The 22,237-nt window shown below is 33.6% G+C and overlaps 6 protein-coding genes across 6 annotated transcripts; 4 read left to right on the top strand and 2 right to left on the bottom strand.

Annotated features, from left to right (window-relative positions):
- Positions 1 to 4,215: 4,215 nt before the first annotated feature.
- On the bottom strand, positions 4,216 to 4,533 carry MONOS_10214 (uncharacterized protein; the record flags this gene model as incomplete). The annotated part of the gene is made up of 1 exon (XM_067862639.1): positions 4,216 to 4,533. The coding sequence occupies one exon, from the start codon at positions 4,531 to 4,533 to the stop codon at positions 4,216 to 4,218; it is 318 nt and encodes a 105-aa protein (XP_067724107.1).
- Positions 4,534 to 5,072: 539 nt separating this feature from the next.
- On the top strand, positions 5,073 to 5,492 carry MONOS_17848 (uncharacterized protein; the record flags this gene model as incomplete). The annotated part of the gene is made up of 1 exon (XM_067870808.1): positions 5,073 to 5,492. The coding sequence occupies one exon, from the start codon at positions 5,073 to 5,075 to the stop codon at positions 5,490 to 5,492; it is 420 nt and encodes a 139-aa protein (XP_067724106.1).
- Positions 5,493 to 9,897: 4,405 nt separating this feature from the next.
- Positions 9,898 to 10,721, top strand: MONOS_10215 (putative ISXO2-like transposase domain; the record flags this gene model as incomplete). The annotated part of the gene is made up of 2 exons (XM_067862640.1): positions 9,898 to 10,036; positions 10,162 to 10,721. The coding sequence occupies 2 exons, from the start codon at positions 9,898 to 9,900 to the stop codon at positions 10,719 to 10,721; spliced, it is 699 nt and encodes a 232-aa protein (XP_067724105.1).
- Positions 10,722 to 11,418: 697 nt separating this feature from the next.
- MONOS_10216 (uncharacterized protein) lies at positions 11,419 to 12,925 on the top strand (the record flags this gene model as incomplete). The annotated part of the gene is made up of 2 exons (XM_067862641.1): positions 11,419 to 11,754; positions 12,101 to 12,925. The coding sequence occupies 2 exons, from the start codon at positions 11,419 to 11,421 to the stop codon at positions 12,923 to 12,925; spliced, it is 1,161 nt and encodes a 386-aa protein (XP_067724104.1).
- Positions 12,926 to 12,992: 67 nt separating this feature from the next.
- On the bottom strand, positions 12,993 to 14,179 carry MONOS_10217 (uncharacterized protein). Its single transcript, XM_067862642.1, has 4 exons — positions 14,081 to 14,179; positions 13,837 to 13,956; positions 13,375 to 13,739; positions 12,993 to 13,299 (listed from the first exon to the last, which is right to left on the bottom strand). The coding sequence occupies exons 1-4, from the start codon at positions 14,160 to 14,162 to the stop codon at positions 13,258 to 13,260; spliced, it is 609 nt and encodes a 202-aa protein (XP_067724103.1). The 5' UTR covers positions 14,163 to 14,179; the 3' UTR covers positions 12,993 to 13,257.
- A 550-nt stretch (positions 14,180 to 14,729) lies between these two features.
- On the top strand, positions 14,730 to 22,216 carry MONOS_10218 (putative dual-specificity kinase; the record flags this gene model as incomplete). Its single annotated transcript, XM_067862643.1, has 6 exons — positions 14,730 to 14,966; positions 15,044 to 15,208; positions 15,288 to 15,379; positions 15,460 to 15,570; positions 15,727 to 17,103; positions 17,288 to 22,216. 6 exons carry the CDS (start codon positions 14,730 to 14,732, stop codon positions 21,696 to 21,698), a joined length of 6,393 nt encoding a protein of 2,130 aa, XP_067724102.1. The 3' UTR covers positions 21,699 to 22,216.
- Positions 22,217 to 22,237: the final 21 nt, after the last annotated feature.

The following is a 22,237-nucleotide window of genomic DNA, read 5'->3' as shown; positions in this document are numbered from 1 at the left end:
TTTCTTTTCTCTTTGCTATGATTTCATTCAGAAAATATATTTCCTTCTGATTCTTCTGAACTCTATTGTCATGTTCTCTTTCTTCATCTTCATCCAACAAAAATTAAACTTCATTTCAAGTGAACTGTTATTTCTCCAAAAATCTTTTTTAATTAAAAAAGAAATTCATTTCTTCATTATTTAGTTAATTTGCTTTCATCTTTTTTTCTCCATCTTCAATGCACGCTGTGTCACGATAAATAGCTATCAATATACGATAAACATGAAAAATAAAATCCAAAAGTCAGATGAATAAATTTATAAATAAATTTTAAAAATCAATGAAGATAAGTTCAGAGTATATTCAAAGAAATAATAAGTCAAAATAGAGAATCAAAAAAAAGATAGATTGAATTAATAATAATGGAGAAAAAACCAATTAACCATGATGAAATAAAAAATAAAGTCAAAGAAATACTCATTAAAATAGAATCACTTACAGACATATTTCTGAAAGATGAATTATTATTCTTTCATTTTCACTGATATTCCATCTCGGGCTGACAAATTATTTATGAAAAAAATCGTATTGGTTGCTATTATTGCAGCTTTTTTAATAGAAATAAAATGAGAATATGGTTCAAACACATTAATTGCTTTGTGCTTTGCTCACAAAAATATCCACATGAAAATTAATGCATATTTATTTTTGACACAATAAAATACAAAAAATTATAAATACGTTCGATTTTCCTGAAAATATGTGAAATTAAAAATCTCGATCACAAAAGTGGTCACTAATTTTTCTTCAGATTTTGCAACAAACAGTCATTAAAAGATGTGGGGAAGCGAACTGTGTGGAAATCTGAGAAAAAATTAGTGACCACTTTTGTGATCCCCAGTCATTTCAATTGTCAGTTTAATTATAGTTTCGATCATTCAACGGATCAAATCTGATGAGAACCTTAATAAAAGTGTTTTACCAAATGACTGGCGATCACAAAAGTGGTCACTAATTTTTTCTCAGATTTCCACGCAGACAGCTTCCCCACATCTTTTAATGTTTGTTTGTTGCAAAATCCGAAGAAAAATTAGTGACCACTTTTGTGATCGAGATTTTTAATTTCACATATTTTCAGGAAAATCGAACGTATTTATAATTTTTTGTATTTTATTGTGTCAAAAATAAATATGCATTAATTTTCATGTGGATATTTTTGTGAGCAAAGCACAAAGCAATTAATGTGTTTGAACCATATTCTCATTTTATTTCTATTAAAAAAGCTGCAATAATAGCAACCAATACGATTTTTTTCATAAATAATTTGTCAGCCCGAGATAGAATATCAGTGAAAATGAAAGAATAATAATTCATCTTTCAGAAATGCATCTGAAACTGCATTTTTTTCATCGAATTTTTATATGGAGATTCATTGTGTTCAGTGACAGAACAACAATTTTGTTCGCATTTCAATATATAGAACATTTGATGCTTATAACAGACATCAAATATCAAATAGAATTTGAGTCTTCATGCTCTTATTCTTCTTAGTCATTTGAAATATAACTATTTCAATCATGCACCAGTTTGAAGCTTCAACATTTCATTCATCCACAACGCTGATGCGATATAATATTCTTCTTTTGCATCACGAGGATTTCACTTTTTCCTGTTTGCTGAGATTTTCAAATATGACTTATTCCGATTGCACCACAACAATGCATTCTACTCCTGCTGAAAATGTCTTCAAATCCATTTTTTGCTCGTATAATTCTTCTTCTTCCTCTTCTTTCATATTCGTTTCCTTCGTCTTTATCGTAGTCGTCTTCTCTTCCTTTCAGTCTTCTTTTTCTCCACAAAATTCAGAATGTGTTCATTTTGTTAATATGTTTCATCGTCTTCCTCATCCTCTTTGCCTTCCTATTCTTCGTCTCTCATCTTCAAAAACAATCACCTTATATGCTTGCTTTCTCAGCACAACGATTAAGCAACCTTTTCACATCATTCCGTTCGTCCGCTGTTTTCCGCAATCTTTATCTTCTCCTTTTCTTTCTTCTTCTTTTCGATATAATCAAAATTACCAACAAACTTCTTAAAGAAAATGATAAAAAGTCTTCTTTCACTTCTTCTTCTTCCTCTTCGTCTTCGTCTTCCATTCTTCTTCTTCTTCTGTCTTCTTCTTCTTCTTCCTCTTCCAAATTTCTGGTTTTTTGATGAAAACAAACCTTCCTCCAATGCCTTCACGAAAAGAAAATGATGGAAAAGGTAATAACAGAAAGGAAGGAAGAAGAAGAAGAAAAGAAGAAGAAGAAGAGAATGCAAAGCATGTTGCAGCTCCGGAGAATTTTCACAACGAACTAACTCGAATGTTTGAGAAGACATCCACTAAGGAGAAAGACAAGCGGAAGATGAATGAAAAGATTCCCAGAGAATGAGCTGACTGTGGAGGCGAAGCGGGAGATTTAGGAAAAATGGATGATGGCTTTCTTTCAAGCAGAAGAGAGAGAGACGAAGGAGGTGAAGGAATATAAAATGCTTTGATTTCTGGTGGATTGTTATCTTCATAGGACAGCACGAGCAGAATGGGACCAAGCTTGTTAGCGATGGAAGTTGTAAAAAAAAGCAGCAAATGCAGATGAAACATATGGATCTTCCTCCTGGTCCAGTCACAAAACATATTTAGCTGAAGTTGGTTCAATTTTTGAGAACAAAAAATCCGAAATTGACAATATCTGCTAATTACAATTGCTGCTGAAGAAGAAGAAGAAAGAGAGGCAAAGGGTCGATAATCCGGGAAGAGAAGGAGAGGAAGGTGCGCTGACAGTGCTTGTGGCGCAAAGGAGGTTTGATGGGAGTGACGGAGCAGACTCAGAAATGGAGGAGATTAACGTCATCCAATACTCGCAACATGTACAGAATACTTTGTGTGCTTTTCGCGACAGCTTTCTGTGCGCTCCATCACCGAGGCCTTCGTCTGACCCTCAGTTCGCGATAGATTTATTTCGGAAGAAGCAGTAGAAGGAGTGGGCTCCTGAGATTCCTCAGGTTAACATCGAATGCTCACTGTTTGTTTCGTGTGTGGTGTAGGATGTGAAAATGAATCTGTTCTATGAACAGAATGAGAACTCGATTTGGAATGGCCGGTCGTCGGTAACGGATGAGAAATTTGAGGCGAATGACCCGCTCATCTTATTCACAGGCACCATTGCAAAGATCTCTTGAAAGTGCCGCTTTCTGCGCTGCATGGACAGGCGCAATGGAAGAGAGTATGGAAGCTTCGTGTGGTTGGAATTTTGCGATAACACGGACCAGATAGAGAAGAATGTGGTGGAAGCAGCAGAGAAGAGGGGAAATGGAAGCTTCAGTGGAATCTACCAGTCTGAGTTGGATTTTTTGTTGTCTGATTCGAGCAGGGTAGAAACACAGGCGTAGAAGTTTATCATATAGCCAAAGAGGATTGCGAATGAAAAGCAGACTTAGTTCACGTCACAGAACAAGGAAACAGTCGAAGAGGCGAAGTTGGACGCGCCCAGTGCAGCAAGCTTTATGAGACTTGTAAATGAAAATGTCTATCTTTGGGGGAAATTAGCTATTAACATACAAGATTGACTAGATTTTCAAAGAAGAAAGATTTTAGGAAAGAGATGAGAGCCAAAGGCTGCGGATGTTCTGAGCTCGACGAGAGAAAAAACAGAATTTCAAACGGATCAATGTTGGTGATGGAGAAGATTGGAATAAATGTTTGTGTTTATTTTCTTTTTATTTAACAAAGAAATATTATCAATTTATAATAAATTGCTTATTTTTATTTTTAATTTCATATTCTTTTGAAAATTTTGAACTATTTGCTTTTATTTTTCTCTTTTTCTTGTGAACAGACATTCTTGACAGGGATTTGTTAGTTGATCGCATTGGTCATTTTGTGAGTGTATGCATTGACAACCTGCATCGAAATGCCTGTCTGAACTGCCTCTGCATAATAATCATAGAGACGCCAAATCTTTCCACTCTGTTGTGACCTACACAAACAATCTCCATAAAACTCTGTGTGAGAAACAATGAAGGCACAATTCCTCATTTTATAAGGTTTTCTGTATTATTCTATCATTTGTTATTTTTTGCTTTTATTCCATTTCTTGTTTGCAAATTAATTTTTTTCAATATTTTATTTCAATTAATTCAATCTAATAATATTCTTTCATATGAATCATCTCTCATTTAATCACTTTTTTTTATCAGTTTCGATCGCGAAGCATGGACTGCGGATCTCTTCCAGGATAGCTTCTCAGAGTTTCTGCTGCCATTGGAAACAGAACAGAAAAAAAAGACTGAACAATGTGCCATCTCCACCGCACCATTTGCTTCAACAGATATTTCGGTGATGCCGATGACTGCCTCCTTTCCACACACGCTGGCTTTCTCTTTTCAGAGTCCACTTTAGATATCTTCTCTTCATCATCAATACCTTCTTCTTCTTCTTCCTTTTCTTTTGCGTCGTTCATTTCCCAGTCCCCCTTAATTGTATCGTACTCTGATGATGATGCTGTTAGCATCAGGTGGGTATTGGAAGTAGCATCATTCTCATCTCTTCCTCCTCATTCTCTTATTCTAATCCTTCTTCTTCTCTTTCCTCCTTCTCGACCTCCTTCCACTTTCAACGCTTTCTGCAAATTTCTTCTTTTGCTGGATAAAGAGCTCTCCAAAAGAGAAGAAGAAGATGAAGGAGGAGAAATTGAGAGAGAAAGAAAGAGTTTCAAAGATAAGAAATAGCATGAATCAACTTTCATAATATCTTTTCGTATTATACACACAAAAACTATTCTGTTGCTTCAACTGCATCTTCCTCTTCACCTTCAGCTTCCTTGTCTTCTTTGTCTTTATCTGCGCAACATTCTATTGCACCTTCTTCAGAAAACCCATCGCATTGTGCGCACTCTTGTAGGGAGTCTTTTCCAACTCGCAATACATTGCTTTGATGCAAAGATGACCATTCACATATTCATTGTTAGCTGCATACCCGTTGATAAAGATTTATTAATCGAAGTTCCAATTGCTTCTATCATGTCCAACAACAGAGTTGTCTTTCTGAGTGATGTTTCCCATGAAGGCGAACAAGGGTTCCTTCACAGAAGCGACAAGGGATTCACACACAAAATACATATCTCTTCCGACGCTGGGTTTGTTGGCTGAAAACACGATATTGGTGATGGAAAAGGTTGTGGATGACACTTCTGAATCATCCTTGAACTCGATCATGAGAGCACCTCCTCTTCCTCCAGAACTTGTATCTTCGCTCACAGAGCAGGTGGAGAAGGTGGTGTCACTCACAGAAAATGTGTTGGCAGAGACAGATGAGGCGAATGAGATGCACCCGCCATTGGTGGGAATCTGTTGGCGTTGTGGAGCTGAGTCGATGTTGGCGATTGTGCAGTTGGTGAGGGAGAGGGAGGGGGCAGGGGAGTTGGCAATTAATGAAGAAATGAAAGAAGAGAGAAGAAGAAACGAAGGATGAATGGAATGAATTCCATTGTATATAAAGGAGCGATAGAGGGCGTATGTTGAATGAGAATTTCAAAGAAACAATAATGGAAAATTTTGGACGAAGAACAAAGAGGATGGAGAGAGAAGTCAATAAGTGATAAGATCAGGAGAAGAGAGAGAAATAGAAGAATTTGAATCAACTGTTGTTCTTAGCAATATTTACTTTTCCACAATTCCATCCAGTTACTGAATCACTAGACTGGAACGGATAATTTGTTATGTTGAAACATAATTAATAATAGATAACGAACTGTTCTCTTTTTTTGAATATCAAAAAAAATAATAAAAAATAAAAAAGAAAAAATTTATACATATTTTTGACTTTTCCAATATCTTTTCATTTTTATTTTCCAATTATTAGTACTGTTTGGAAAGTTGAGAAACTTAACTTTTTCATTTTGAAGTTTTATTTATTCGTTTTTTAAAATTTTAAAAAAAACTTGATCTGAAATTTCCCATTTTCTCTCTAAACATAAAAGAGGTGTGGTTTTTGCATATGAAAATATAACAAATATTTATAACAGAAATAAAAGTTAAATACTTGCAAAAAATCAATTTTTCCCTATGATCAATAAATACCGTTATAAATTTTATTTTTTCGATTTTTGATCTTTTTTTATGATATCAAAAAAAATCGCCCATATCCTATTTTGACTGGATTTGAAACCAAAATAAAAGGAAGTTTTTAAGATAAAATTTTCAATATGGGTAATTCTTTTTGAAAAGTCGCAAATGTTTAATTTTCATATAAATCAAAAATTTCATATTTTTTAAAATTATTAGAAAGAGAACATCAAACTTCACCAATATGGAAGCTATTTCTGGATAATGCTGTTTCATTCATTCTGAAATAGATTCGTTTGGGTAAACAGAAATATGAGCAAAATATGAAATTTTTAATGTATTCGAAAATAAAACATTTGCGACTTTTCAAAAAGAATTACCCATCTTGATTATATTTCTGTTATTACTAATTTTCATATGCAAGAATATGTACAACAGCATCATCAAATAATGATTTCCATTGAAGTGATGTTTCGTGAATGTGAACAAAAAAATGATCAAAATTAAAAACTTTTTTTCTATTTGAAATGTTTTCTTTTGTGACTTCAAAAAATAATTATTCTTTAAAAATAATAAATGCTTAACAATTATATAAGGTTTTGTTTCAAATGAAAAAATTGAAATGGTGTCATTGAATTGATATTTAACCTTTTTGTATTCAATAATTAGAATTCATAACAAAATTGTCAAACATGAACGTTTGTTAGAAAAAATATGATTTCAATAATTATCTTCTATATTCAAGAAATCAATTATCAATTAATATATCTTCTTCAATATTCTCGCTGTTGACAAAAATTTTCTTTTTTGTTTTTTTAACTAATATGATAAATGTTATCACCTTTATTAGCAAAATTTCTAATCGAAATTCAAAAGAAGGATTTTACGCTTTTAAATCTTCAATGAAAAATTTTATTCTTAAAAAATCATCAGATGTTCAAACATTTCGTTTAAATACAATTCCATGAACTGTTTGAATTTATAATTCTTGGACAAAATTATTTTGTGTTTTTTTTTTAGTTGAGTCTTGAAAGGAAATAAATGTTGTTGAAACAAATCCAAAATTCAATTCAAATGACCATTATATATGTACAATCCATACGAGAAGACATGACTCATTATGTATAACGGATATTAATAATCATGAAAAATGATTATTCACATTGAGTCAAAGACATTCCAATGAAGATAAACAATTGTGTTTATCTTTATCTTTTCTTTTCCTTTTTTTTTTTTTTTTTTTTTTTTTTTGTGTGCGTGTGTGTGTGTGTGTGTGTGTGTGTGGAAAGAAAAAGAGTCAAGAAGAGGATTTTCTGAAGCAAATGCAAAAGGATGCTTGAATTCCAAAAAGATGCAGATAATAGATTTCGCCACAGCTGCCAGCACCATTTTGTTTGTTGCAGGAAAAGTTCAGTTTAAGTAACATTTGTATTAAATCCCATCAATCTGTGAAACAATCACTATTATTCTGGATACGCTGAACTGCAAAACAAACGACTATGCTCACAAATATTAACAAAAACACTGTTTGCAATATTTATTCCAACTTTCAGGAGCGTAGTCTTTCGGAAAATGCAAATCATAAATAGATGAATTGAAGTAGTTAATAGAATAGTTCAAATAGATGAATCGTTATTGTATCGAAGATAATATAAAAAAAGAAAGAATTAATTTCAGCAATGTGTTTTTAATGGAACAGATTTGTTTGAAACTGGAAAAAGAAAAAGAAAAATGTTTATGGAAATGGTTTCTAACATTAAAAAGGATTCTTTTCATCCATCAGTGAGAAGAAACATTGCACCAGGCTCAATCATCCACAGCGACAGCTGGCGGGCCAACAACGGAATGTGAAATCGAGGTTTCAGACATTGAATTGACAACTACAAAAAGACATCTATAAAAAAAAAGACACAAACACTCACACAAACCGCATGGAATGTCTCTTGTCCTTGTTTTGCAAAAGTTTTCCTCCGCATGCAGTTTGATATTCCGAAATTTGACTGAGAATGGATTCTTTGGGAAGCAAAAGACAAGAAAACAGTTCTTGCAACATGTTTTTGGATACCTTGGCTGTCAATAATATTTATGAACAAATGGAAGTTTGAATTTTTAATTTTTTTTTCAATTAACTTTTTTTTCTTTTTTCAGATGAAATAAAAAATATCGATGAAACAGAATGCGACAAGTTAAAGCACAGAACATACTAAGTTGTTGTTTTCGATTTGCTCGTTTTTAAAAACAATTCAAAGAAATCCATAATTAGTTTATATTGATAAAACATTTGACAAGTGTTGAAGTCTTTTTTCGATTCAAAAAATTCGACAATCACTCAAGCTTTTCATTTATCGCATTTCTTCAATAAAAAGACATGATATAATTTATTGAAAATATTTCTTTTCACTTTTTTCACATTTTCAATAGTGGGTAATTTCGCCTATTAGTATTGCACCTATTGTTTGATAACAAAAATAATAAATATTGCACTTAAATTGTTTGCTATAATAAATTTTTCGTTTCAATTTTCGAATAAACTTTTGTTAACAATGCCAATAACTATTTAAAATAAGAATTTTTGCATTCAAAATGAAAATATCTTTTATTTTCATGGGTAAAGAAATTTATTTAAATTTTATAAATTTTCAGAAAAAAATATAAAGGTTCAAAAATGTAACTTTCACATTGGACAATAATTAATGCACATAACAATTTTCAATTTAAAAGAGAAAAAGTTATTTTCACAAAATTTTGGGCTAGATTGCATTTTGAGAGAATGGACTATTTGCTGCAAAATTATTTTTAAGTGATGTTCATGATATAGGTTTTTTTTTAGAAAAGTCACTTATGTTTAATATCAAGGTTTAATAAAAATGTTTCTAATTTGTTCATTTTTTGCAGTTAATACATCGAACTTTATCACTTTGCGAATTTGAATATGAAAACGTATTTGATGTGAGAACAAAGTCTAAAGCGGAGAAGTTTGACGGATTTATTGCAAAAAATTATCGAATAAGGTTTTGTAATATTTTTCACTGATATTAGACATTTGCGACTTTTCAAAAAGAAGAACCCATATAATTTATAAATCTTTGATAAAACGAAATCAACAAATTCATTTGCAGGAAAAATCATTTCCTCTGTTAAAGAAAAATATAAGTGAAATTTTTTATAACAACAATAATAGTGTGATGGTGAAAAAAGGAGATTCGATTGGCTATAATAAATGATTAAACCAACCAAAATTTTTTTTACAGAAATGATCTTCTTTCAACAGAAAATTTCATTATTGGGCATAAGCATAGAATAAGCATACCAAATATTTTTGATTCTTTCGATCATTTTTGCAATAAATAGCTGACTAGGTTTATGAATATTATGTTCTTCGTCTGCGCTTTGCATCCACTTGACAAAATAAAAAATATAATTTTTTCTCAAAATCACATAAAAAAATGGGTTTGATCACAAAATTTTTGTCGATCAAAAATTAGATGTCTTGGAAAAAACCATTCAAAAAGGAATGCCATACGCTGTATGAAACATTTTTATCTGAATAATCATCTTGGAAATGGATACAACAATATTCACCTAAGGTTTTTGCAGTTTGCCAACACTGCAAAAAAGTCAAATATATCTGTAAAAGAAGGGGACATTCAAGATTCCTGAAGTGCGCAAAGTGCAAGAAAAGTGCTTCCTGCTTTTAAAATACAACTTTGGAGTCTTCAAAATTGCCTGTTTCCACTGTGATGATGATTCTTTTGATGTTTTGGCTTGAAATCAAAGATTGGCAAATTGGCATGATGTTAAATGTGTCTCAAATGACGATTGGGTACTGGACAAGTGTTGCAAGGTCGACAGCGTTATATTCCTTAAATTACAGAAATGAGAAAATTGGAAAAGCAGACAAAATAGTAGAAATTGATGAAGCAGCGTGGAGAAGACGGAAATACAAAAAAGGTTTTAACATAGAATATATATTTTGTTTTCATGAATACTAATTTTTTTGTTGTGAATATAACTATTTTTTGAATTAGGAAAGCAGAAAAAATTGATGTGGATATTTGGAGCTGTCGAACGATAAGGTGAAGAAGAATTAGGAAAAAAATTTGTGATCATTGTGCCTAATCGGAAAAAAGAGACACCAATCCCTATTATTAAAAACAGAATCAAAGAAGGTTCAACAATAATCAGCGATGAGTGGAAAGCTCACTCTTGCTTAGGAGAAATTGGTTACACCCACCAAACCGTCTGCCACAAACGTCATTACGTTGATCCCGTCACAAAAGCCAATACGAACACTATCGAAGGAATGTGTGTACATTTGCGATCTTTTTTTCCATTATATGGAGTGAGAGAGCGGTTTATTCCTGGAGTGCTTGCAACGTTCATTGTTAAAAGATCATGTTTTCTTTGCTACGGAGGATTCATTGAAAAAGTTATCAATTTTCAATCTGAAGATGAATTTGAATTGGAAATTGATGATGATGAAGTTGATGAAAACGAAGAAATTCCTGATATAAATGAGATTTTAGGAATTAAAGATAAAGAGGATACTGAAGAAGAACTTTTAAAATCAGAAAGCGAGGATTCAGATCCTTTTGGAGCTGGACCAGGAGAAGATTCCTCAAAATTTGAACCATAAATAAAATTTTTTTAAAAAATTTTTGCGAAAATATTTTTTGATCTTTTTTCACGCACATCACTTTTCGCAAGATGTTATGAAGTGAATATTAACAGAATCATAAAACGGAACTTCCTTTGTTATTATTTAGTGAAATTTTTTGGTGCGCGTTTTGTATGTTTATGCCCATTATTGTGTTTTTTGAAATAAGAACCAAAGTTAAATCAAGAGGTGGAAAAGCCTTTGAATTACTTCAACAACAAAAAAGAAAAAATTAAAAAAAAAAATAAAAAATCACATAAATGAAAACAATAATTAAAATAAACCAATTTTTATCTTACACATCAAGAATATATCTTTTTTGATTTAATGTTTTTATTGTTGATCAAATTATTTTTTATTGGCACTTTTTTCTTTATTGGCACTTTTTTTTAAAAAAAAATTAATCTGACCCACAAATGATATTTTTAAATATATTTTTGGTATATATGCAAATGTGATATATTCTTATATTTAGATTTTGAAAAAAACCCGAGTTAACATGGGGGGAAATGGGGGAGGTTCAAGTCCTTCCATTGAGCTTTCATGAGAAATAGGACTACACAAAGGTTTGTAAATATTTCTAATTCATTCAAAAATTTAAATATTAATTAAAAATTTTTCAATGAGAATTAATAAATAAAAAAATTTATTAACGATCATTACCCATAATATATATATGAAATTGCTAGTAAAAAAGAAAGCTGAAGCGGCGCAGAAGCGGCTGAAGGAAGCAATGTCTACATTGCATTACAGAAAATATAGTTCAAGATTAGAAAGGATAGCACACATTGTAAATGACAATGTTTTCAGGCTGGTCTACGGGGTTAAATACGGTGGAACAAGCAAGAAGTCATTGGAGCACGCTGTTAAAGCTATAAAAAACGACGGGTCTATTGCAAAAGGAGGGCACACACCAATTATTAGCTGTGAAAAAGAAAAGCAATTCTTTGAAGAAGTTGCAATTGAATCTCGATTTGGGACAAACCTCACATTTCGAAAAGCGCGCGATCTGGTTTGTAATTGATATTTGAATTGTATATTAATTGGTATTAAGATGGAAAATATAATTAATGATAGTGAAGAAGAAGGAGAAAATGAAGAAAAAATAAAAAAGACAGCAACTCTAAAGACGGTTCACACATTCATTAAGCGCCATCCGGAATTGAAGTCATCGCTTCCAAGGCAAGTTGATATCAACTGACTAGCAGCATCTTGTCAGAAAGTCCTTAAGCCGTGGTACACCGAATTACAAACATTACACGATGAAAATAAATATCCAGAGGAATTAATTTTCAATATCGATGAATCTTCGCTTCGAATTCCAACTTCTACACGTGGAGTTGTTGTTCATCCTGCAGGATGAACAAGCTGGGTTCAAAAAGACTGCCGAAAGGATGCCGAATGCTACTCTCGTTGCTGGAATTGCTGCTGATGGTTTCTCGCTTCCGTCTGTCGTGCTGTGGCCGAGCGCAAATTTTCCGAAAGAACTGACAACACTGTTGACGCCGTCGCTTGACATTTGTCCAAACACAAACGGCTGGATGGACAAAACAGCATTCAAAAAAAATTCCAAAACAGTTCTTTCACCAGTTATCATTGACAGAAGAAAGCGAATTCTTATAGAAACTCATCGTTGCCTTTTTCTCCTGGACTCGCACTCATCGCGTGCAGATCCAACTATATGGAGACAGTTCAAGGAAGCCGAAATAGACTTCGTCATCTTCGTTCCACATACTACACACATATCTCAACCGCTAGACAGAGGCGTATTTGCAGTATTGAAGTCAGAGCTATCAAACAATTACAGCTCTCCATCATCCACCTCCTCATCTTCAAAAAGAACAACTGTTGCAGATGTGTTGCCACAAGTCCTTCACACAGCATTCATCCCATCGGTGATCAAAAAAACCTTTACAAACAGCGGAGTCCTCAACAATGGATCTGGTTCTGTGCTAATGAAACTTCCTCAGTCTTCTCAATACTCCATTCCTACTCATTTACATTGTTTCGACTTTTTCGGAAAAGAAATAACAAAAGAAAAGCTTCTTGATGAATGGGATGAATATAATGAGAAGCACAAGATGAAAATTGAAGAAATTGAAGAAAAAGAAAAGGAAATTGAAGAATTAGAATTGCCTTTGAAGAAAAAAGGAAAAAGAAAATTCAGAAAAAAAAAAGAATGATGACGATGAAACAAGTGATGAATTTGACCCCTTTGAACGTGAAAATGGAAAAAGAAAAGAAAGAAGAGTAATTGATTCGAGTTTTGTATTTTTTAATAAATTTTTTTATTTTTTTCATTTCAAAAAATTTTGTTGTAAATAAAAAATGTTCCAATAAAAAGATAACCCGATGTAAAACAATCAAATTGAATTAAAGCTTGATGAAATTTGATGGATATATCTAAATGAGCCATGTAAAAATATTTTCTGAACAGTTATCATCTTTTGATATTATATCTATTTTAAACATCCTGAAAACCAGTTCAAAATTTTTAAGTCTTTTTCTGAGTTTTCTACAGTTGGCTAAATTTTTGATGTCTATCGCAAAAAGCAAGCTTTGAAAGTAAATAAGAAAAGAAACAATATACATGCGCAAAAAATAAAAATAAAAGACTTTATAGGAAGCAAACCTTAACACTGATGATGATTCCTTGAACTTTTTTTCCATTTAAACTGAAAGCTGCATTTATTGCACTTTTCATGTTTTCAAAAATTACAAATCCATCGCCTAAAAGAAATCCTTCATCATCTTTTCGTAATGAAATATCTTCTAATTCACCAAATTCTTCGAATAACCTTCGAATTTGTTGCTCTCTCAGCACATCTCCAAATCCACAAAAAATTAATTTTCTTTTTTGAGCGCATTCGATATCATTGTGAGAATATCTAATTTTTATCTTCTTCGAATATAAATACTGTCCATCTACTTTTTTCATCGCTAAACTTGCTTCAGTAGGAAGCGAAAACTCAACATAACCTCTTTTGGAATCGTCAACTAACAATAACAAGAAAAAAAGCATTGAAAATGAATAAAAATTCGAATTTAGTCAATAGATCTATAAAGCATCGATTATATAAAATATGCATCATGCATTTAGTGTTGTTTTTTATTTCGCAAGAAACAATTCGTCCAAATCCAGAGAATATCTTTTTAAAGTCATATAAATGAATCTTTTGAGGAAGATTATCAATGGTTAAGCTGCAAGGATTGTCTAATTGCATGTTTATAACAGCATCAATTTAAAGTAATTGTTGTTTCGATGAATTTTAATATAGAATAAAGTTTCAAAAAAAATACTTATTATCAATAAAAAACTTACAGTTCTGTGTTCATACCAATTCTTATTTGATCAGTTCCTTCCACAACATACGCTCCAGGAGGAATTAATGCTTCAGCAGAAGGAATTTGAGGAAGCATTCATTTGTTGATCGTACCAAAAGTAATTTACAAATGCAATTCTAAAGATGAAAATAAACTTGTTTTTCAAAAATCGGTTAAATCATTATTATCTTTTTTCAATTTTCCAATTTATTTAAATTCTTCATGAATGACGACAAATGTTTCCATTGAATGTTTAAATCTTCTTTATTTTTTCGAAAATAAACCAATTATTCAATAATAACACAACAAAAAAACTGGAAATTAATTCTACAGTTCTCATCAAAGATGAACATTTGATCATATCAAAATTATTCAACAAACATTTAAAATTTCAAAATGAAAAATTTTCTGTCAATTGAATTATCGAATTATGGGCTGAATTCTTTGTGAAAAATTAACAGTTTTTAATTTAATTCGATATTATCGCTCTTGTGGATACGTTGAATTTACTATAAAATAATTTGCGGCAAGATGTCTTTTTTAAGAAGTGCAACGGTTGGTTATCCAGAACTGGCAAGACTTCTTTCTGAAGACATGAATTGCCTTTCTCCATTAAAAAATTTTGGAAGGATTATTACAAGACCAAACAATGCAATAGAAAACATGCATTTGGACAACGAGTGCTATCAACTTGTTTTGAAGGTTGGTGATGTTATTGAAGCAGATTATAGAAAAAGACGTGTTCAATATGTTGTTGAAGGATCAATTGCTCTTGGCCATTCTGGACAAGTGCTACGGTGCAGAACGCTAAGAACACACAAACGCTATACTCTCAAAGTTTTTCCAAGTTCAGAAAGTGGTGTTAAAAATTCAGCAATTGAAAGCAAAATTCTGCAACACGTTTGACAATTTCAAAAATAATCTTTCATAGAAACAATTTTGCAAAACATATTTTGTATTTTAATTTTTTTTCTTAGTTGAAGAGAATCGATCCCAGAGATGATTTTCATTTTATTCATCTTCGTGACAGCTTTGCTTTTTGCAATCACCTTGTTGTTGTTATGAATCCCTGTGGAACTGATCTCTTTTCTTTCATGAGGGATAAATCTCCATATGGTTTTTCGCTTTGTACAATTCGATTGGTTTGCACAGCATCGATTCTAAATTGGCGCATTATTAAAAAGAGAATATATATTTGATCTTTATTTAATATTACTGAAGATACTTATTTCGCTTCTCGAAACGCTAGAAGTTTTAAAAAATCGAAAATTTGTTCATGGGCAAATAAATACACGAAACATATTAGTTGATCGGTAAAAATTTTTATTTCTTTCTTTTTTTTTGCTTTTCTATTCTCAGTTCTGAATGTTTGATAAAATTGAAATGTTATTAGAATACTTCCCAAACTTCGTCTGAGCAGTTTCGACTGCTGTCTTTCTTCTGAATGGATTTCTTCTCTCCCAATCACACTTGCCCCGTCTCCAGAGACTCTTTTGCATTTTTTGTATGAGCTGTTATAATTTGAATATTTTTTACATTTGAAAATTCATATTTCACTCATTTTCTTCTTTTTTTTCTTCTTCTTTCTTTTCTTCTTTCTTTCTTTCTTATTCTTTTCCTTTTTCTTTTTCCATTTTTTTTTTCACATTTTCTTTCATAGTCCTTCCTATGAGAGCGATATGTGGCATTTGGGGTGTGTTGCATTCGAGCTCTTCACAGGAACCCCTCTTTTCTCCACCTTTTACCCTTCTCTTCAGCCAACCTCTGCTTCATTCACTTCAAATACTCACCCGTTTTCATCTCAATCTCCTTCAAAATCACAGTTTTTCTCTTCTTCTTCGTCATCATCATCATCTTCTTCTTCCTTCTCTTCTTCTTCTTCTTCTTCTTCTTCTTTCACTTTTCCTTCTGATTCTTCGGAACAGCCTTCGTTTGCTTCTTCTGAAGCACTCGAATTCTCTCTCTCTCCTTCCACCACTTTCTCCCCTCTTTCTGTGCAATGCTTTCCTGGCTGGTCGCAACGATGCTATTCTTCTGGCAAAACTTCTTCTTCTTCTTCTTCTTCCTCCTCCTCCTCCTCCTCATCATCATCATCATCTCCTTCTTCCTCTCTTCCCTCTGATACCACTGCTGCTTCAACCTCTTTCCCTTCTCTTTCTCCTTGTCTTTCTCTTCCTATTTCCACTCCAACACAAACAATTCATCCTTCCTCTGCTCTTTCTCTTCCTTCATCTTCAACCACTCCATCGAATCCAATTGAACCAAATTCATCATCATCGTCGTCGTCATCATCACCTCACACATCAATAGCTCCTCCCCTTCCTCTTTCATCATCCTCTTCCTCCTCTTCCTCTTCCTCCTCTTCCTCTTCCTCCTCTTCCTCTTCCTCAAAGCGTCTGAATGAACCTTATTGTATCACCTCCTCCCTCGCCACTTTCACCAGCCGCCCAACACAACAACGTTTTACTCGGGTCAAAAAAACGAAACAAAATTTTTCGCAGTCAAATTCTGAAGTCAAACAACTGCCTTTCTTCAAGCACAAACATCATCATCATCACAAAACAGCGAATCAACAGGAAATTGTTCCGCTTTTCTCGGCATTTCCGATCATGGAAAATGGAATTAATTGTTCTTTTTGTGAAAAAAATTGCAAATTTTCAGAAGAAAAACAAGAAAATAGCAAATTTTTGAGTGTTTCTGGTGATTTTTTGAAGAAGAAAGAGTTTGGTGTGAATGTTATGGCATTTGCTTCTGATGAAGGTGGGTTAACTTCTTCTTTTGTTAATACTTCTGTTTCTGCTTCTTCTGTTTCTTCTTCTTCTTCCTCTTCCTCTTCTTCCTTTTACTCCACTTTATCATCATCATCTTCATCTTCTTCTTCTTCTTCATTTACCGGCCAAATAATCCGCTCTTCGCCCATTTCAATTCCTTCTTCTTCTCAAAGGGGTCTTTGGAATCCTTCTTTTCATTGTTCAATGTCTGCTCTTAGTTTAATCCAGACACATCATCTTCTCTCTCTCATTTGGTATACATTGGGGTTTGTTATTGATGGGATTTTGCATTTTTTTTTTCCCCTTGTTCTTATTTTAGAGTTAGGTTGATGAATTATGATAATTATGACTTGAATAATTCTTATTTATTTCTGAAAATTTTTATTTTTCGATTTCTTTTCTTTTCATATTCTGATTTCATAATTCTCTTTCCATGTCTTTCTCTTTCAGCCCTTTTCCTTCTTCCCTTCTCCTCCAGTCACCTGTTCTTCACCAGCATTTCACACTCATTTCAGACAATTCATTCACTTCTTCTCATCCAAATTGTAAATCACCTCAGTTTCGCCTCAAAACCTGGGACGAGTTTTTCTCTTATTTGAATTCTATTTCTTCTTCTTCTTCTTCTTCTTCCTCTTCATCATCTTCTTCTTCTTCTTCCTCTTCTTCTTTTGTTTCTTCTTCTTCTTCTTCTTTCACTTCAAATCAACTTTCTCTCACATCAAACTCTCAACATTCACAAAATCCCAACACATCTTCTCTTTCAGCCCCTTCTTATTCTCCTTCTCTTCTTCACGAATTTTCAGAAATGGGCAAGCAAACTTCAAATTATGTGTATTTAAACGGCAAAATGTGTTTTGATGAAGAAGATGAAGAAGATGAACACGAAGGAGAAGGAGAAGGAGAAAGAGAAAGAGAAGGTGAATGTCATTATAATGTTAATAACAATATGAATGACAATGGAATTTCAATGGGAAGAGAGCAAAAACACACAAATTCTTCATCTTTCTCCAGTAACATTATATTCAGCAAGAATGGAATGAAGCCAAAAAACAACCAAATAAACAATGCAAACAAAGTTAACAAAATGAACAATGAAAATAACAGCAAAACTCAAAATCTCTTCAAAAACGTCCCACAAACTGTATTCAAGCGAGTTTATCAAATGATTCTTTCTCATACCAAAAAACTGCACATTATCAGCAAAGAAAACGAAATGTACCTTTCTTCCCCTCCTTCTTTGTCTGCAGTGGTTGCAAAGACGGCTGCTGCCTCTGTTTCTTTTCCTCTCCCCAAAAGACGTGTTTATATTCCCTTTCCTGCTCATCCGCCTAACCCTTTCATTTCCATTCACCCGCTGCCGCTTATCAAACACCCCTTTTTCACAGCAAATAAGTCAAACCAGCTGGTTCATGTGAATGATCCATTGAATGTGTACTTGGAGGAGTGCAGGAGGAAGGAGGAGAAGAGGAAAGAAGAAGAAGAGGCGAAAGAAAAGGAAAGAAGAGAAGGTTACTGTGGAAACAGAAAGAATATCAATATTATTGTTGAAAGCAATGAAAAAATGAGACATATTCCAGAAAATAGCAATAATCCAAAAGAAATCACGGCAGAAGCAGAAAAATCAGAAAATGAAGTTTTTCTTGATTCAAAACTTAGAGAAAAAGAAGAAGAAGACATATTTATCAGACCGAAGCGTCTCAGCCATTCTCATTCTTTCCGCTCATTTTTTCATTCTTCAAACACAAAATCAATTGACAACAGTTCTTCATCAACTCAGCATCGAACCCAGCTTTCAACAGAAAAGCCTTCTTCTTCTTCTTCTTCTTCTTCTTCTTCTTCTTCTTCTTCTTCTTCTTCTTCTTCGAATGTTTCAATCTCTCCTTCTGTTTCTTCCTCTCCTCCTTTTCCGTCTCATCGCAGAATGTTTTCTTTGCCTTTGTCTTTAGAAGCACATTCTATTCATTCAACTTCTGCTGCTGCTGCTTCTGCTTCTTCTTCTTCTTCTTCATGTTCTTCTTCAAATACAAAACAAGAATTGGATGATCCTTTCTCTTCATTGTCTTCCTCTGAACCCGTAATCAGCAGTGGCTTCTCTTCTTCTTCTTCTTCTGATATTTCCTGTGTTTCGCCTGCTCCCAACGAAAGAAGCAATTCTTTGGAAAATGCAAATGAGACAGAACAAAACGAAAGAACTGAATCTTTTCCTTCTGCTTCAGAAAATTCACATTGTTATCATTCCTCTGGTTATCCTTCATCATCGTCGTCGTCGTCTTCCTCTTCTTCCTCTTCTTCCTCTTCTTCCTCTTCTTCCTCTTCTTCCTCTTCTTCCTCTTCTTCCTCTTCTTCCTCTTCTTCCTCTTCTTCCTCTTCTTCCTCTTCTTCCTCCTCCTCTTCCTCTTCCTCTTCCTCTTCCTTTTATGACGACTTACTCATCCCATCCCCGGACTCTGCCTTTACTCTGATCAAACATTCAGAAGAAGATCTTTTGCATTCCTTTCAGTCGCTTCCCTCTCTTCACACCTCTCTCCAGCAGATCTCTCTCTCCCAGCTGCATATGGCTTCTGTATTGTCTTCGCATTCTTCGCAATTCTATTTTTCTTCTTCTTCTTCTTCGGATTCTTCAACAAATTTATCTTCTTCTTCCTTCTCCTCTTCCTCCTCGTCTTCTTCTCCTTCTCCTTCTTCTCTTCCTCCTTCTCTCCTCTCTTTCATCCATTTTGTTTCTCTTCTTCTTTCTCCTTCGCCAAACAAAAGACTCACTCCAAAACAAGCTTTGGCACATCCATTCATCAGAAATGTGCCTCTTCCAGCAGATTGGCTGCCTCCGCCTGAATTCGAAGGAGAAAACGAAAGAGAAAGAGAAGGAGGAAGAGAAAGATATAGCGAATACAAGCAAAATTCTCGTTTTGCTCAAAATTCTCAATATGAACAAAGGTTTAATGAAGAAATAAACGAAGATAAAAAAGAAAAGAGAAAAAACAGCCCGTTTGATGTGTGGACGATTCTGGGTGCGAAATGGAAGAGAGGAGAAACACACGAAGAACTGATGAACAGGATGAAGGAGAGAGAGAAGAAGAAGCAAGATGAAGAGGAGAAGAGGAGGAAGAGAAGAGAAGAGAGGAAGATGATGAGAGAGAAAGAGAGAAGAAAAGAGACGAAAGAAATAGAAGTTGGAGAGGAAGAGGAAGAAGAGAAAGAGGAAGGGGATGAAGAAGCAGAAGCGGAAGCGGAAGAAGAAGAAGAAGAAGAAGAAGAAATTATTTCTGGCAATGGAAGAGGAAGCAGAGCGATGAAAGGAAATGGTTTTCACAGCAAAGTCAATGAAAATGATTCTTTTCATCCAAATGAAGTAAGCAAAGCAATCAAAAACGAAGAAGATCAGCATTCTTCTGGATTCGTTGTGAATGAGTCTGCAAAGGAAGAAGAAGAAATTGATGAAGAAGAATTGTCTTCTTCTGCTTTGCTCGTTCCAACTAATTCTTCTTCTGCTAATCCTTCTTCGAATTCCTGTTCATCATCATCTTCTTCCTCTGCCTCTTCTTCAACCTCTTCTTCTTCTTCTCCCTCGATTCTCTTGCCTTCCTCTTCTGATTCATCCTCTTCTTCTTCCTCTCCTCCTCCTTCGCTCGAAGTCCTCCACATTATTCCTTCCTCCTCTTCTTTTCCTTCTTCAGATTCTCCTCACTCACCCAACCCCGTTCACCCAGACTTCGTCCCCATCCATTCTTCTTCTTCTTCTTGCGTCTCTTCTTCTCCCGATCATTTTTCTTCTCCTTCTGCTTCTTCTCATTTTTCCTCTTCCATTTCTTCCTCTGTCTCCACCGCCCTCACTCCGAACCCTTCTTCTCTTCCTTCCTCTTCTTCTTCTGAATGCATCAAAGACAATCACATTGAACATACCATTTCTCTCACGAACATTTCTTCTCATTCAGATTCTGCTGAGCCTTTCTTGCCAGCTGGTTCATATTCTTCTTCTTCCGCTTCTTCTTCTTCCTCTTCTTATCCATTTTCTCCTTTTTCCTCATCTCAAGACTCAAGCAATCATTTAAATTCTTCCAATGCACTTCCATTAGCTCAATTAACCAATGAACCAAACTCAGAATTCAAACAAATTTCTTCCTCTTCCTCAGACAAACACACGTCTCATCATTCGTCTTTGCTTTCTCCTTCAAAATCTGGCGCTTTTTCTCACATTCGCTCGTCTCATAAGCTTTTCCAGCAGATAAGCAGTTCTCGCGATAATACTTCTGTTTATCCACTTTCCTCTCCTTCAAAACACACACAACATCACCAGCAAACAGCATTAATACAGACAAATCACACTAATTCTGCAAATTTGGCTTCTTCTCCTGCTTCTTCTTCTTCTTCTTCTTCGAAAGTTGTTTCAACCAATTCATCTTCTTCATCCTCTTCCTCTTCAAATTTATCATCTTCAGCTTCTTCTGATTGTAATTCTCCAAACAAAACACCAAACAATTCACACGCATTTCCTTCTGTTGTCAAACGCTTGTTTTCTCCATTTCATTCGCTTTTCACTTCTCCAAAGTCTAATTCACCTGGCTCTTCACCTCAAATCACTGAACATTCCGTTTCAGCTTCTGCTTCTTCTAAGCAAATTTCAAAGCAATCCTCGTTTTCATCTTCGCATTCATCTTCGTATTCACCTTCTCCAAATAAATCAACTGACATATCTGAATCTGCTATTTCTCCGATCGCTGCCTCTAAATCTCCGAACAAAATTCCTTCAAAACGCACCTCAGCTGCTGGAAAAGAGATATTTTCAGGTGCAGTTGTTCGTCTTCATGTTGATCCATTAGAATCTCCGAATAAACTTTCACCAAAAACTCGAAATTCTTCTTAGTTTATTTTTTATAATGAAAAAGAAAGAAAAAAAGAAATATTCGAATAATCACTTATTTAGTATATGTGTGTACATTTATCGTATGTAATTTTTATTTGTTTAGTATGAAAGCTATTTAAATTATGTTGGATGGCTTTTTGTTCTTAATTTACTCAAAGACAAATCGTAAGTATTTTCTTCTTCTTTTCTTTTCATGATATATTTTTTTTTTTATTTCAAGTATTGCAAAAGCTGAATTATTTAGCTTTTTGCAAACATTTTAGAAATGCGTAAGATAATCTTTCTCTTCTCTTTGTATGTCTCTTTATCTGCTGAATGATTATTTTTACAAAGATTTGGTGAGATTTGTTATATAACTCTTTTATTCATTTGAGATTTTTTAAAGAAATCGATTCATATTCAGTTTTTCGTGATTAATCTTCTTTTGTTAAAAAAAGTGGAAGAAGAAGAAATTTTTGTTCATTATCTTTTTTGTGGAGTCATACACACTATTATTTTCACATCATTTTTAAAGATTAGAATAGACTTTCTTTTGTTTT

The sequence above is a fragment of the Monocercomonoides exilis genome, assembly GCF_001643675.1.
Source record: "Monocercomonoides exilis strain PA203 chromosome Unknown scaffold34-1095894, whole genome shotgun sequence".
NCBI lineage: Eukaryota > Preaxostyla > Oxymonadida > Polymastigidae > Monocercomonoides > Monocercomonoides exilis.
The sequence above is the reverse complement of the archived record's forward strand: the minus strand, read 5'-3'. Positions and strand labels throughout refer to the sequence as shown.